This window comes from Globicephala melas, chromosome 11, assembly GCF_963455315.2.
Source record: "Globicephala melas chromosome 11, mGloMel1.2, whole genome shotgun sequence".
Classification (NCBI taxonomy): domain Eukaryota; kingdom Metazoa; phylum Chordata; class Mammalia; order Artiodactyla; family Delphinidae; genus Globicephala; species Globicephala melas.
The window spans coordinates 62,336,217-62,350,656 of record NC_083324.2 but is presented as its reverse complement, the minus strand read 5'-3'; the positions used below and the strand labels follow the sequence as shown (position 1 = coordinate 62,350,656).

Genomic DNA, 14,440 nt, shown 5'->3' with positions numbered 1-14,440 from the left:
ATTATGTAAATACTAAACTATGCATGATGTAACTAGACAAACATATCATAAATACTAAATTAGTATTATAAATATTAACATTTTACTGTATTTTTATTGTACAAGTAGAAAAACCTATCTTTTATATAAATACGACTTGCTTGGAGATTAAGAAGTTCAATCCAACAATTTGACACTTTGTGTTCTTCTGTTTCTAATAATTACTGAGAGTCTATTTTATTAGGGACAATATTTAATTATTGGGCTGTCTGTGACAGCCAATCACTCTATTAAACTTAACAATTTCTGTTTTTGAAGTATTCTTTCTCACTAAAGTAGAGAGAAATGAGGAGCCAGATGAACAGACAAAGAAAAGAATGTAAGGGACTATGAACAGGTGAATATTCTGAGGCAAAGCGATTTGATGATGACAGTTACATTGGGAAGAGGAAAAGTGATAATGGAAAAATGGAGATGCACTGGCTGTGAACCCTGAAAGAGAAATGTTTACAAAAATGAAAACGTGAAGGCTCATTTCCTTATGATGGATTTTGTGCCATTTACTCTTGCTAAAAGGTACACTGAGCAGAACATTGTGCAGAAGAGGAATTATAGTCCTTTTAAAAGGAGTTGTCAGAGACCTTATATATAATGCTTTGTCATCCCATCTGCTCTGGTTAGAGATGAGAAACAGGCACAGGAGAGATGAATCTTCTGATGTCCAGTGTTATTTTGTTGAAAAGCAGGACTGAGACTCACTGAATTCCTAATTCAGTGGTTTTTATTAATAATTTTACTTTATGGTCTAGAAGAGAATTAGTTTAAGTTTTTCTTATAAATGTGAAGTTTGTTATTTTCTATATCACTTAAGATGTTTAAAAATATGAAACAAGCCTACTGTATAGCACAGGGAACTATATTCAATATCTTGTGATAAACCATAATGGAAAAGAATATGAAAAAGAATGTTTATATATGTATAACTGAATCACTTTGCTGTACAGCAGAAATTAACACATTGTAAGTCAACTATACTTCAATAAAATAAATTTAAAAAAAATATGAAACAAGCCTATCAAGTAAACTCTCCTTATACATGTATGTAGATTTTAGCAAGTTGTGCTTTTAATGTGAATTTTCCTCAATTCTTCTTACACAGCAGGTCTAAGAGAGATTCAAACTGTCTGGTGAATGTTCATGTTCTGATTGACTCCGGACTTTCACAGAGTAATGTCTTCACTGTTAAGCACAGGTCTTGAATAATAATCATATTCAAGACTAATACAGTTATACTTAGCTTTGTGCATTAGAGGTCTACCTACAAAATTGTATGAAACAATTTTTTGCTAAGTAAAATTCAATTTCAATGTATTAAAATAATGATCCATTTAAATCCTGCAGTAAATCTTTTTTGGCAAAGCAACAAAATTGAGAGAAAGCATCTCCCCATTGAAATTTGCTATAAGATTAGGTATGTTCATGCTTGATTTTCTTATAGCAGATATACTTGTAGTGTTGTCTTCCTACAAATTGATTCAGCTTATCCAAATGATAGATTTATAATAATATTACTTACTGATATTTTCACACTAACATTTTAATTTTTTACCTCTTTTAAGGTGCCAGTAGAATTAATACAAAGAAATGCATTTGTTTACAAATTACTCAACATATTAAGAAAATAAAATTTTTTACAGCAAGATAATGCTCTTTAGAAAGATTTCTTGCTTGTGTTTTGTGGGGGGAAATGGAAAAAAAAAAAGATTTGATGGTTGATCCACTAATGGAAAATACTAAGAATAAATTAGAATTGAGGAGGCCTCTAGATGGTTTCTGAAGTAAAGAAATATGATTGGATAAAATATAAATACTGTACTTTTAAATAAATAAGTAAATAAATAAGACATATTTCTTTATTGTTTGATTAGTAATATAATTGGAAGATGAAAAACAAGCTATCTGGTATTCTTTTTTTTTTTTTTTTTTTTGCGGTACGCGGGCCCCTCACTGCTGTGGTCTCTCCCGTTGTGGAGCACAGGCTCCAGACGCGCAGGCTCAGCGGCCATGGCTCACGGGCCCAGCCGCTCTGCGGTATGTGGAATCTTCCCGGACTGTGGCACGAACCCGTGTTCTGCATCGGCAGGCAGACTCTCAACCACTGCGCCACCAGGGAAGCCCCGCTACGTGGTATTCTTAACCAGTTAAAAAGTTTTTTTTTTTTTTTTTTGGGTAAATGTCAGCCTGGAAGTTCACAGCTATCTTTCTTTTCTTTAAGAAAGCTTCATTAGAGTCCCAGTCTAAGACAGCAACATAGGAGTCTCCTAAACTCACCTCCTTTTCTGGATACACTAAATCTATGGTTACACACAGAGCAATTTCCTCTAAAAGAAATCCAGAAACTAGTTGAGTGATGTCTGTACATTGGGCAAATGAGAAAATACCCATATTGAAATGGGCCTTGGCACACCCTCAATTACTGGGAGCCAGTAAGAACAAAGAAGGCAGCTTGGATAATCACAAAGGTTTCACAGACAACAAATAGCTCAGGTCAGGCTGAGCAATAAGGTTAATCTCTCACACAAGACCACTCTGTCCAAACTGGGAGAGATGGTTGTTTTACCCAATGTGCAGAATTCAGCACAGAGAGTCAAAGAAAATGAAGAAAAAAGAAGAGTATGTTCCAAACAAAGATATGATAAAACTCCAGAAACAGACCTTAATGAAATGTAAGTGATTTACCTGATAAAGAGTTCAAAATAATGGTCAGAAATATGCTTACTGAAGTCAAGAAAGCAATGCATGAACAAAGTGAAAATTTCAACAAAGAGAGAAAATAGCAAAGTACCAAAAAGAAAAAATAGAGCTGAAGAAAACAATAATCGAACTGAAACATTCAATAGAGGAGTTCAATAGCAGACTAGATAAAGAAGAAGAAAAAAATTAGAGAATTCAAAGAAAGGGCAGAGAAACTCATCCAATCAGAAGAGCAAAAAGAAAAAAAAGAATGAAGACAGCTTGAGGGACTTATGGGAAAACATCAAGTGGACCAATATTCATATTATAGGGATCCAGGAAGAGAAGACAGAGAGAGAAATGGTCAGAAAACTTATTTGAAGAAACAACAGCTGAAAACTTCCCTAACTTGGGGAAGGAAATAGACATTCACATTAACAAACTAAGGTATAAAAATCATATGATTATCTCAATAGATGCAGAAGAAGAATGTGACAAAATTCAACATTCATTTATAATAAAAGCTCTCAAAGAACTGGGTATATAGGGCACATAGCTCAACATAATAAAGTCGATATATTATAAACCCACAGCTAACATAGTATTCAATGGTGAAAAGCTGATTTTCCCTAAGATCCAGAACAAGACCAGATGCCCACTGTTGTCACTTTTATTCAATAGAGTATTAGAAGATCTAGCCAGAGCAAGCAGGCAAGAAAAAAAATAAATAAACGGCATCCACATCAGAAAGAAAGATGTAAAACTATCTCTAGGGCTTCCCTGGTGGTGCAGTGGTTGAGAGTCCACCTGCCAATGCAGGGGACACGGGTTCGTGCCCCGGTCTGGGAAGATCCCACACGCCACGGAGCGGCTGGGCCCGTGAGCCATGGTTGCTGAGCCTGCGCGTCTGGAGCCTGTGCTCCGCAACGGGAGAGGCCACAGCAGTGAGAGGTCTGCGTACCGCAAAAAAAATACAACAAAAAACTATCTCTATTTGCAGGTGACATGATATTATATAGATAGAAAACTCTAAAAACTCCACCAAAAACGGTTAGAACTAATAACAAATTTGGTACATTTTCACGATACAAAATCAATAGACTAAAATCAGTTGTGTCTCTATTCATTGATAATGAACTATCAGAAAGAGAAATTAAGAAAGCAATCACATTTACAATTGCATCAGAAAGAACGAAATACCTAGGAACAAAGTAGTGAAAAATCTGTACACTGAAAAAACATTGATTAAAGAAACTGAATGAAACACAAATAAATGGAAAGATATTTCATGTTCATGGATTCGAAAAATTATATTGTTAAAATGTCTATACTACTCAAAGCAATCTACAGAGTCAATGCAATCAATATCAAAATTCCAATGGAATTTTTCACAGAAATAGAGCAAACAATCTTAAAATGTGCATGCAACTGCAAAAAACCCTGAAAAGTCAAAGCAATCTTGAGAAAGAAGAATGAGGCTGAAGGCATCAAGTGTCCTAATTTCAAACTATATTACAAAGCTATAGTTATCAAAACAGTACGGTATTGGTATAAAAACAGACACATAGATCAAAGGAACAGAATACAGAGCCCAGAAATAAATCCATGGATATTTGGTCAACTGATTTACTACAATGGATTCTAGAATATAAAATGGGGAAACAATAGACTCTTCAGTAAATGGTACTGGGAAAACTGGAGAGCCACATGGAAAAGAATGAAACTGGACCCCTTTCTTATACCATACACAAAAATCAAACAGAGAAAGGTAAATACTACATAGTATCACTTACATGTGGAATCTGAAAAAAAGAGTCAAACTCATAGAAACAGAGGGTAGAAAGGTGGTTGCCAGGGGGCAGAGGGAAAAGAGTGAATTTGGTAAAAGGGCACAAACTTTCAGTTATAAGATGAATAATGTCTTATGAGCTAATGTAAAACATGGTATCTATAGTTGATAACATTGTATTGTATAATTAAAATTTGCTAAGAAATTAGAACATAAATGCTCTTACCAAAAAAAAAAAAAGAAAAGAAAAGAAAGAAAGAGTTAAGTGTGTAAGGTAATGGATGTGTTAATTAACTATATGAAGGAATCCTTTCACAATGTATACAAATCACCATGATATACACTTTAAATATCTTACAGTTTTGTATGTCCATTATACCTTAATAAAACTAAAATTAAAAATAACCCTTATCAGTAACCTCACAACATTTTACTCTGACAGGGCTTAAAAGGTGTTATTTCTCCAGTCAAATTTACATAAATGTTATGGATGGTGCAAAATTCACTGGAGAAACATGACCTTTTCTAGGTTTATTCTAGTGAACTGATCAACACACTTTTATTAGCAGTGGTATTTGAATTGTCTGAATGACCCTGGTTGTTAGAAGGAACACAGTTCTGCTCATTGATATCTTTTTCTCTTATTTTTTATGCAGTAGGTCTTGGCCTTCAGTGAAGACTTAGTGTCCATAATACTTTAATTTATATTGTAGGCACCATAACTATAAAATAAGAGTGATATGAGTAAAGGATAATCTTTATGCTCTTCTTAAATCCTTTGTGGATCAAGGTGGAAAACAAATGAAGCAATAAATGAAGCCTCTGTGTTTATCCAAATGACTAAAAAATACATTTTGATCAAGTGAGATGGTGTATGTTATGGCTCTTTAAACTAAAAAGCATTATACAAATGGAAATCATCGCTCCAACCCGAGGAAGCGTGCTCATGAGCCTCCTTTAGGCTTTGCCCCACGTGTTTCTGTTTACTGGAGAGGGAAGGTGTGAGACAGAGGCAGAGAAAAAGATGGATTCAGTGGTTGGTGCTATAGTTTGTACTGGGCTCCTCTGGTATAGTCTCTTTCATGTTGAAAACTTTACAGTCTAACTTCTCCCAATCCAATAATTTACATATTGTTTACCCAAATGGAGTACTCACAGGATAGGCTTTCTTTTGGCTGGTAACTGAGAAAAGAGTACTGACAGTGACTAATGTCTAATGTATAGTTTTCTGGGGCACGGAAAGCTCTTTTGACTACATTAATCCACAGTTTTCTTGACAGCTTTTTGAGGGTGGCATTTTTCATCTCTTTTGCAGAAATAAAGAAAATGAATACTGGAGTTAATATGAATCACCCAAGATCTCATCCCTAGTTAGCAGCAGATGCAAAAATTCAGTGCAAAATTATGAGTTTTTTCCACCAGCCTACATGACAGACAGTGTTTGCTCATCTCCATCAAGGCAAAATGTTGTTCAATATTTGTCTCATCATGAGCACATTTATCAGATTGAGAAAAACAGAAGAGTAGATAAACACAAACTGCTCATCTGTAACTTCTCTGAATGGAGGAGCAGTTTAAGTCTTCGTAATGTGAAATTTTAGACTGTTTACATACTATTACAACCTGTAAAGCTGAATAAATAAATGATTCTGATTAATAAAAAGCAGGGAATAGTGTTTTATCTTTAGTAATGACTGAGTGGGAAGGTTATCAGACCAACCTTCCCACAGATAACAATTATAATGTTGGACAAAATATTAAGAAAAAACTATCTGAAGATCCTGGAGAGTGACCAAAAGCAAGTGGAAACTGAAGGGGAGTCTACACTGGAAAGAGGAAATAACACTAGGTGAGGTTCTGTTTTCATGGTTTTAACAAGCGTAGCCACTATTCTCTACTGCACAGAACAGGTAATATTTCTTGTATAAATGAAAACAGCTAATGTTTAGAGCAGTCTGACAGAGCTGGGGTGACCACAGCAGTTGGGAAGTGAAAGGGGGAAACCTCAGAAAGGATTGAGTGACAGTGGATGCTCCAAATTCTGCATAAACTCTGCCTGTATCTCTGACTGACCTTTAATCATGCATGTGTAGTTCAGTTTTCAAGCATCTCAGTTAAGCACAAAATAACTCAACACAAAATTTCAGCTGCCATCCAGCAGAGAAGATAAAATGCTATAGACTGAATATGTGTTCCTCTAAGTTTATATTTTGAAATGTAATCCCCAATGTGATGGTATCTGGAGGCAGAGACTTTGGATGGTGATTAGATCATGAGGGTGGCACCCTCATGAACAGGATTAGTGCCCTTATAGTAGAGACCCCAGAGAGTTCCCCTGTTCCCTTGTACTGTGTGAGGACACAGTGAAAAGACGATCATTTGTGAACCAGGACGCAGGTCCTCACCTGACATCATATCTACTGGTGCCTTGACCTTGGACTTCCCAGCCTCCAGAACTCAGTAAATTGATCAGTGACTGGCACATAGCGGCCACTCAATAAATAAATCACACAACATGACTTGGCCCTGGATGTAATTTACAACTGCCTGTTGGGTATATTTACCTGTATACTATTTGTTAACTTTTTAAATTAATTTTATAGATGTAGAATATTTCCATCATCCCAAAAAGTTCCCTCATGCCTTTTGCCATCAATCTTTCTATCCACATCTCTTCCTGAATCCCTGGCTGCAGGTACCCAGTGATCTACGTTGTACCACTTATACTAGTTTGCATTTTCTAGAATTTATATATGTATATAAAAGGAATCATACAGTATATACTTTTTTGTGTCTGGCTTTTTTTGCTAAGCATGCTCTTTTTGAAATTCATCCACATTGTTACAAGTATTAGTAACATTAGAAAAGTAGTAGAAGAGGAACAAACTTCTTTTTATTGTTGTTATTCCATTGTTTCAGTGTAGTATTCATTTATCTGTTGATGACTATTTGGATGGTTTCCAGTTTTGGGCTATCTTTAACAAAATTGCTATCGCCATTTGTAAACAAGCTTTTGCATGGAAATACCCAGGGGTAGAATGGCTGGATCATTAAGGTAGGTATATACTTATAAAAAAAACTTAAAAATTGTTTTCCAAAAGTGGTTTTATCATTTTACACCCCCACCAGCAAAGCCTGAGTTCCAGTTGCTCCATATCAGTAACATTTGAGACTATCAATCTTTTTCTTTTTAGTCATTCTAGCGGATGGGGGTGGTGTCTCCCTTTAAAATTCACATGCTCAAACCTCTGAATCCCCATTTTACCCCATCTTACCAGCTATCACTTCGGACTTTCACTTTAAAAGAAATTAATGACAACCATCATAGTCAAAAAATTAATAATAGTACAACAACAACACCATAAATGGAGAACTTTTTTTTTTTTTTTTTTTGCGGTATGCGAGCCTCTCACTGTTGTGGCCTCTCCCGTTGCGGAGCACAGGCTCCGGATGCACAGGCTCAGCGGCCATGACTCACGGGCCCAGCCGCTCCATGGCACATGGGATCTTCCCGGACTTGGGTACGAACCCTCACGGCAGGCAGACTCTCAACCACTGCGCCACCTGGGAAGCCCCCCATTAACGGAGAATATATCGTTCTTAACCTTAGAGTATAAGCTTCATGAGGGCAAGACCTATCTGCAGCACCATGTGTGGAGCATGGTAAGTACATTTACTAGTTACCTGTTGCTGTGTAACAAATTACACCAAATCTTAGCAGCTTAAAATAACAAACATTTGTTTCACACAGTTTCTGAGAGTTCAGAATCCAGGAGCAGCTTAGTTGAGTGGTCCTGGTTCCTGGTCTATCAGGAGGTTGCACTTAGGGGATTGGCTGGTTCTACAGTCATTTGAAGGCGTGACTGAGACTGGAGGGTTGGCTTCCAAGATTACTCACTCACATAGCTATGGGGAAGACTGTCGTGTGGGTCTCTCTATTGGGTTGCTCAACACGGCAGCTGGTTTCTCCAAAGTGAGTGACCCCCAAAACAAAGATAGACGTTGATTACACAGACAAACCAGTACATAGTGAATATTTATTGATTGAACAGATGTGTGCCTGACACTATGCTAAGCGTTTTACTAACACCATCTTATTTAATCCTGATAACAACCCGTGGACCATTGTCCTCATTTGTGCTGATAAAACTGAGGCTTATAAAAGTGAAGCAACCTGTTCAACAAAGCTATTAGGTGGCAGAGCCAGAGTTGAAAGTCAGACCTCTCTAGCCCCAACGGATGTGAAAAATGGTTCACACTGAAAATGAATTGCATTATTCCAAAAAAATTAGATTTCTATGGTCGTTTAAATTTTGTTTGAGTCCAAATCATATACATATGGGGAAAGAAACTAGAAATTATATCAATAGGGAAACCCTCAAACTCTTCAGGAGGATAAAGAATTGCTTCCCTAATTCTCCACTTGGCAAAGTGTTTTCATTTCTTCTCTCTTACCAGACTAAGGTTTCAGATTCTCGGCAAATCTTTGGAAATGAGGAAAGTCAAGAATTCTGCCACTGACTTTCCAAAGAGCCAAGACAAGCCGGTCATTCAGTGTACATATGGAACTATGGTAGTTGCAGGGGTCTACAGAGCAAGTGAGAGAGTACCTGATGTCCAAAAGGTCACAGTCTTTTGGGGATTAAGGTGATACAAAAATAATCTAACACAGGGAAGTATAAGTGCCATGGAGAGGCACACAGGGAATGCTTCTTGAGGTTTGAATTTTTAAAAAGGTCAGCCACATTTTAAAGACACATTTGGTGTTTATTATAATAATCTAGTGTGATAATCTCTGGAAGTCAATAGAAGATTAAGATGGGGGGCCAGGCCTTCTTTATTTTTATTATTATTTTTAAGCAGTTGGAAAACTTACAAGGCCAGTGACTTGCTTACCATTCCAGACCCAGGCTCTCAGGCAGGAACCACAGTCTCCCACTAAAGGTGGCACAAAGTGGGTTTCTGGAATGCAAGAATGAAGGAAGAGTGACTAAGGTTCAAAGTCCGGGTAACCTCCCTTGAGAATGTAGGAATCAAGCCAGGACAAGGTGGAGTGGGTAGGGCAGTGGAGTTTAGGGATTGATTTGAATTAGAGTTAAGGTGATAATGCCAGGGTAGAAACAGACAAGGCAATGGTACTTGGACCTATCCTCACTGACTGGGAAGTGAAAAGCTGTCCTAGTAGAGTTGAAATGATGAAATGTTCCCCTCCCCACTCACCCCAGGAAAACTGTCTGGTGCACGGTTGGAACTGAGACCACATATACCTTGCAAAAACTAGTTTTGGACCCAGATTTGCTTTGGCCATGGAGCGCACTCAGCTTTCAGTCTTCTGCAGAAACGCGGATTCCGTGGCTCCAGATTTTAGCAGTTTGGGGGCAGTAGTGGGGGTGGAAAAGCCTGGGTGGTGTCTACTCAGAGGTCACAGGCCCAGTTCACTTGAAGCAGAAGGTGTGAGGACTAGGGAGGGGGCCAGGTGAGGAGTCAGAGTAGACCCCCAAAAAACAATCCATAAATGTGATTGGTTTTCACCTGGTCAGCAACCCTTTGCGAAGGAGCCAGTTTGGTTATTTGGAGATAGGAAGAGGGTCAGTTCAGGGTTCTGGTCCTAGTCCCTTGATACGAATCAGGGGCAAGGGAATGGTCATTATCACCCAGTGGTGAGCCTCCTGGGTCCTCCCCAGCTACTCCTTGGGCTGCAGTCTACTGTTTGCAAGAGACTGGGTGTTGGTGCAGAAACGCAGGAGCCAGATGGAGGATGCTCAGCCGGCAGCCCCCGCGAGACCTGCCCCACCTCTCCCGCTCCTCCCTCCTCACCTGTCCAGGCTAGTCGCCAGGGACCAACATCTGGCCAGGCTGGAACGGGCTCAGAAACTAATCTTTGCCAGCTCGTTTTTGTATGTGGGCTCCTGATGGGGTGCATCCACATCTGTGAGAATCTCGTAGACTCTCTGACGCCTGTGTTGGTGGTTTGCGGAGAGGGATCTCCTATTACTGTGTACAGAGACGATGATTACTGAGAATGCTACACAGCCTGCAGGCGGTGCCCGAGGACCAGGGGCAGGGCAGGGGCCGGGGTGCCGTGCGGGGCCGGGGGCGGCCCGCTCACTTCGGGGGGTGTTGGAGCAGCGCGCACGCAAGTGGCCAAGAAAGCCGCAGCCAGGGCGGCGGAGACACCTCAAAACCACACGGAACCTTGGGGCTCCGGCCGCCCACGGCGCGCAAGGTACGCTTCGGGGCGGTCCCGCCTGACCCCGGAAGGGAAAGTGGTTTTGGGGAAGGGGAGCGAGGAGAGCGAGTTAAGTAAAAGTAAAAAACAAAGTTATTCTGCTCCCCCCGGGCTGCCTTGCCCCTGCCTCTTCTTTGCCCCGGGCTCCTTCAGAGGGGCTCCCTCCGATGCCGCGACACTCCCTGGGTCCCAGCCTGAGTAGGGGGACCGCTAGCGTCTGACCGCTGCTACCCCGACCCTCCGGATCCAGGTCGCCGCGAAAACCCGGAGCGGAGCATCTCTCGGGCGGGAGCCGCCCTGGGCGCGAGCCCACTGGCGCGCATGCTCAGTCGCGCGGCGGCGGCGAGTAGGAAGCTCAGCGCGGCGGTGGCGGCTGCGGTGCGGCCGGAGGGTGGGAGGGGCGCAGCGGCGGGCGGGCGGGGGCGCGGGGCCGGGGGGGGGGGCTCTCGCCCGAGGTTCCTGGGCGCTTTTGGGAGCGTGGAGCCCGGCGCGAGGTGCGAGCGAGCACGGGGGCCAACGAGCGCGGGGTGGGCGGCGGGCGGAGCGCAGCCGCCGGGCGGGCGGAGCGGGCGGGGAGCCTAGGTCTCCGCGGCTCGGGACCCGGCGGCGGGCGGCGATGTTCCACTGCATCCCCCTGTGGCGGTGCAACCGTCATGTGGAGACTATCGACAAGCGCCACTGCTCGCTGGTCTACGTCCCCGAGGAGATCTACCGCTACGCCCGCAGCCTGGAGGAGCTGCTGCTGGATGCCAACCAGCTCCGCGAGCTGCCGGAGGTGAGTGTCCAGCCTCACCTGCGCGCCGCCCTGGGGGAGCGCGGCCGGGCCCCGCCAGCCTCGCGCCCTCCCCTTCCCCCCACCCCGTCCCCTCCTCTCCCCTCCCCTCCCCTCTCGCCCCCTTTTCCACCTCGGGACCCGGCAGGCAGGTCCCGCGGAAACCACGTCTACGTTCATTCACCTGCTTCTTCCTCCCACACGCCTCCTCCTCCCCTCCCCTCCCCCTCCCGAAAAGTTCCTTTTCTTTCTGTACAAAGCGACTTGCTGTTTTCTGAGTAGTCGTTGTAGCTTGTGCAGTTGGGAAAACGTTCTGTGCCGATAAGTAGTTTATATACATATCTAGGTACTAGTGCCCGGCACTTGTGACCGGGCAGGTGAGGAGCCAGGTGGCCGGGGCCGTTCCCGGCTGGAAGGACCGAGCGCGGCATCCGGCTCCCGGGGCGGTCTCCTTGTCTCGCATTCCCCGATCGCTGGCCGGGGCGCCTTTTCCCTTCGGCCTGGACTGGGCCGGGAGGAGGTGGGCAGCGCGCGAGAGAGCCGCGCTATCTCGGCATCTTCCGAAGAATGTGCTCCGGGCCTTATCGCGGGTGGGCCGTGCCGGGAAGAGCCGTAGCTGCCCGGGCTTCGGGACCGGCCGTGGGGGGCGGGGCAGGAGGGGGGCTGCGCGCGCGGAGCTGTGGGCAAGTGCCCTGGTGCCCTGCCTGCGTGGACCTGTTGCGTGGAAGGAGCCGCGGTGAACGTCAGCAGAGGCTCTGACGGGTGGGCCAGGCTTGCAGCCGCCGCTCCCAGAGCGGCCAGGTTCAGCCTGCTGACTTCTGCCCTTGCAGCGATGAGTTACCTCTTCAGAGTTGTTTATGTAAATTAATCACCCTGCCGCGGCCAGGCTTGTCAAGCGACACATGCTGATTGTGCTTTAATGGAGGGTCAGGGACTGCGAACTTTTACCCTTCGAGCTTGCCCGGAAAACTTAGCTTAAGTAAGCCTGAAGGAGGAAGGTAGCCCAAATCCAGGGCTGTGCAGGAAGTCGGGGCAGTTAATCCGAAGGTGTGCAGGAAGTAGGGAGGCTGCTGGCAGGCGAGAGAGGACCTGAGGCCCGAGCGTTGGAACTCAGATGTCTTGCAGGATCCTTTGTTAACACAAAGCCAAGACATGGTCACAGAAACACTCACCAGTCAAATGTTCTGGCATGTTAGAATGACCCAATTTGTCCTCCAGCCCGATAGAGTGTTTTAAACAGCAGAACTGTGTTTTTCTCAACATTTCAAGTGTTGTTATTCTTCTTGGATTAACTTTCCTTGGTCTGTGTAGAATTGATTGGATGGTTTGCTGTGTGCAATGGGGGTGTGTGTGTGATTATCCTCACTAGGATCTTTGCAAAGCCCCCCAGGCTTTATTTAGCTTAGAAGCAGAAAAGCCATCCAGTTCCCTCCGGCATTATTATTTTGCGGGCATTTTCAAACACATGGTTTTGTCTGGCCTTTAGCTTCCTTAAATTTGACTTAAAAGTCATGAGTTCACTTACTGCCTTAAGTTATAATAAGTTTTAGGCATTGCTACTGCCAGGAATATAGAATACTGTATGTAATTTAATACTTTTCAAGGGCTTCAGAATAAAGTTGTTAAAGCTTGAGTGAAAAGCTGTTGGACTAGAAATGTTTCAGTGCTCTTTGTGGTGTTTTTGTTTGTTTGTTTTCTTTTGTAGAGCTGGAAGCTTTCCTGTGACTGGATTGGCTTTTCACTCCCTTCTGCAAAGTTTGTGGGTTTTTCTGTAATGTTGGGGGATTCAGCTTGGTATGGGAAATTATGGGGTTTGGATGTGTCAGGTATTTCTACTGATTCTAAATGGAAACTTCTCAGAAGCTCAAAATACAGTCTGATAGCCCTCAGTAAATATGGTAATAAACAAGCTTTTCAAAGGCTAGAAGTGGTCTGGCATATGGGTAATTGCTCTTACAGCTCTTAAAGTAGTTTCATAGTTTTCAAGTTGTGTAAAATCTGTTTCTCCCTGACTTTTCGTGTGCCTGGGTGTGTACAAGCCAGACTCCAGCAACCGCCTCCAAAACATGGATGTTTCATTCACAGTCTTTGCTTGGGCATCCGTTGTCTCCCGTCTGAGGTCTGCATAACTCATTACCGCTGCTCACTGCAGTCCTGGCCCCCTCCCCCAGCCCGTCCTCTTACCTGCCACGTCACCAGTGGGCCTCTTCTTCGGACAAACCTCCAAGGTCCTCGTGGTGGTGGCCATACCTGTATTATGTTCTCGTCTCTGCGATTCATTTGCAGCCAAAGGGGAAGCCTGCATCCCCCAACCCCAATAGCAAAAGTACACATGCTCCCCAGCCTTCAGCACTGAGAAAAGCATCTCCTCTCCCTGAAAGTCTGCAGCCTCTGATTTGCTCCAATCCCCTTGTTTTCCAAATTGAGACTCAGGATTGAAGTGACTTTCAGGGCTGTACAGCTGGTGTGATACAGTCGCTATGGCCAGCTCCCCCACACCCCCCCACCCCACAGCTCTCCTCTTTCATGTATCTGCCAACTGAGCAGGAATCTGGACTATTGGGCTTCTCAGCTCCATCAGAAGAACCTCAGTTATTTAGCCCCTCCTGGTTTACTCCTGTCATGAAAGCTTGACCTCAGTAGAGCCTTTATTGACCCTCCAGGATTTGCTAGTTGTGGGGGATACAGAGATTAAAGAAGGTTTAATCAGCAGCTTTGTGGGGAGACAGTGACTTTAGTACAGGTGTGGTGGGTGTGGTTGGAGCGGGCACTGCAGTTATCAGATGCCGCAGTGGTTACTGACCTAATCTGCCGACCTTTTGCTGAACCCGCACCACCGTCCTCAGCAGTGTCTCCACCCTGTGAGCCTCTCATGGCTGCAGGGGACTAGAGCCCTCACCTTTGGCCTCACTACCCCTTCCCATCCTCCAGCTGGTCC

At 43.5% G+C, this 14,440-nt stretch overlaps 1 protein-coding gene across 2 annotated transcripts in view; it reads left to right on the top strand.

Annotated features, from left to right (window-relative positions):
* The first annotated feature begins 10,702 nt into the window (after nt 1-10,702).
* LRRC1 (leucine rich repeat containing 1) overlaps nt 10,703-14,440 on the top strand; it is a 126,815-nt gene continuing 123,077 nt past the window's right edge. Inside the window, exon 1 of one of the 2 annotated variants that reach the window (XM_060308083.1) lies at nt 10,703-10,727. Coding sequence is in view for 1 of the 2 variants with exons in the window: in XM_030840988.2 (XP_030696848.1) it covers nt 11,347-11,505 (159 nt within the window). In the remaining variant the exon portion in view is untranslated. Of the gene's footprint in view, nt 10,728-11,247; nt 11,506-14,440 lie in introns of those variants that run through there. The other variant, XM_030840988.2, reaches the window with a different exon arrangement.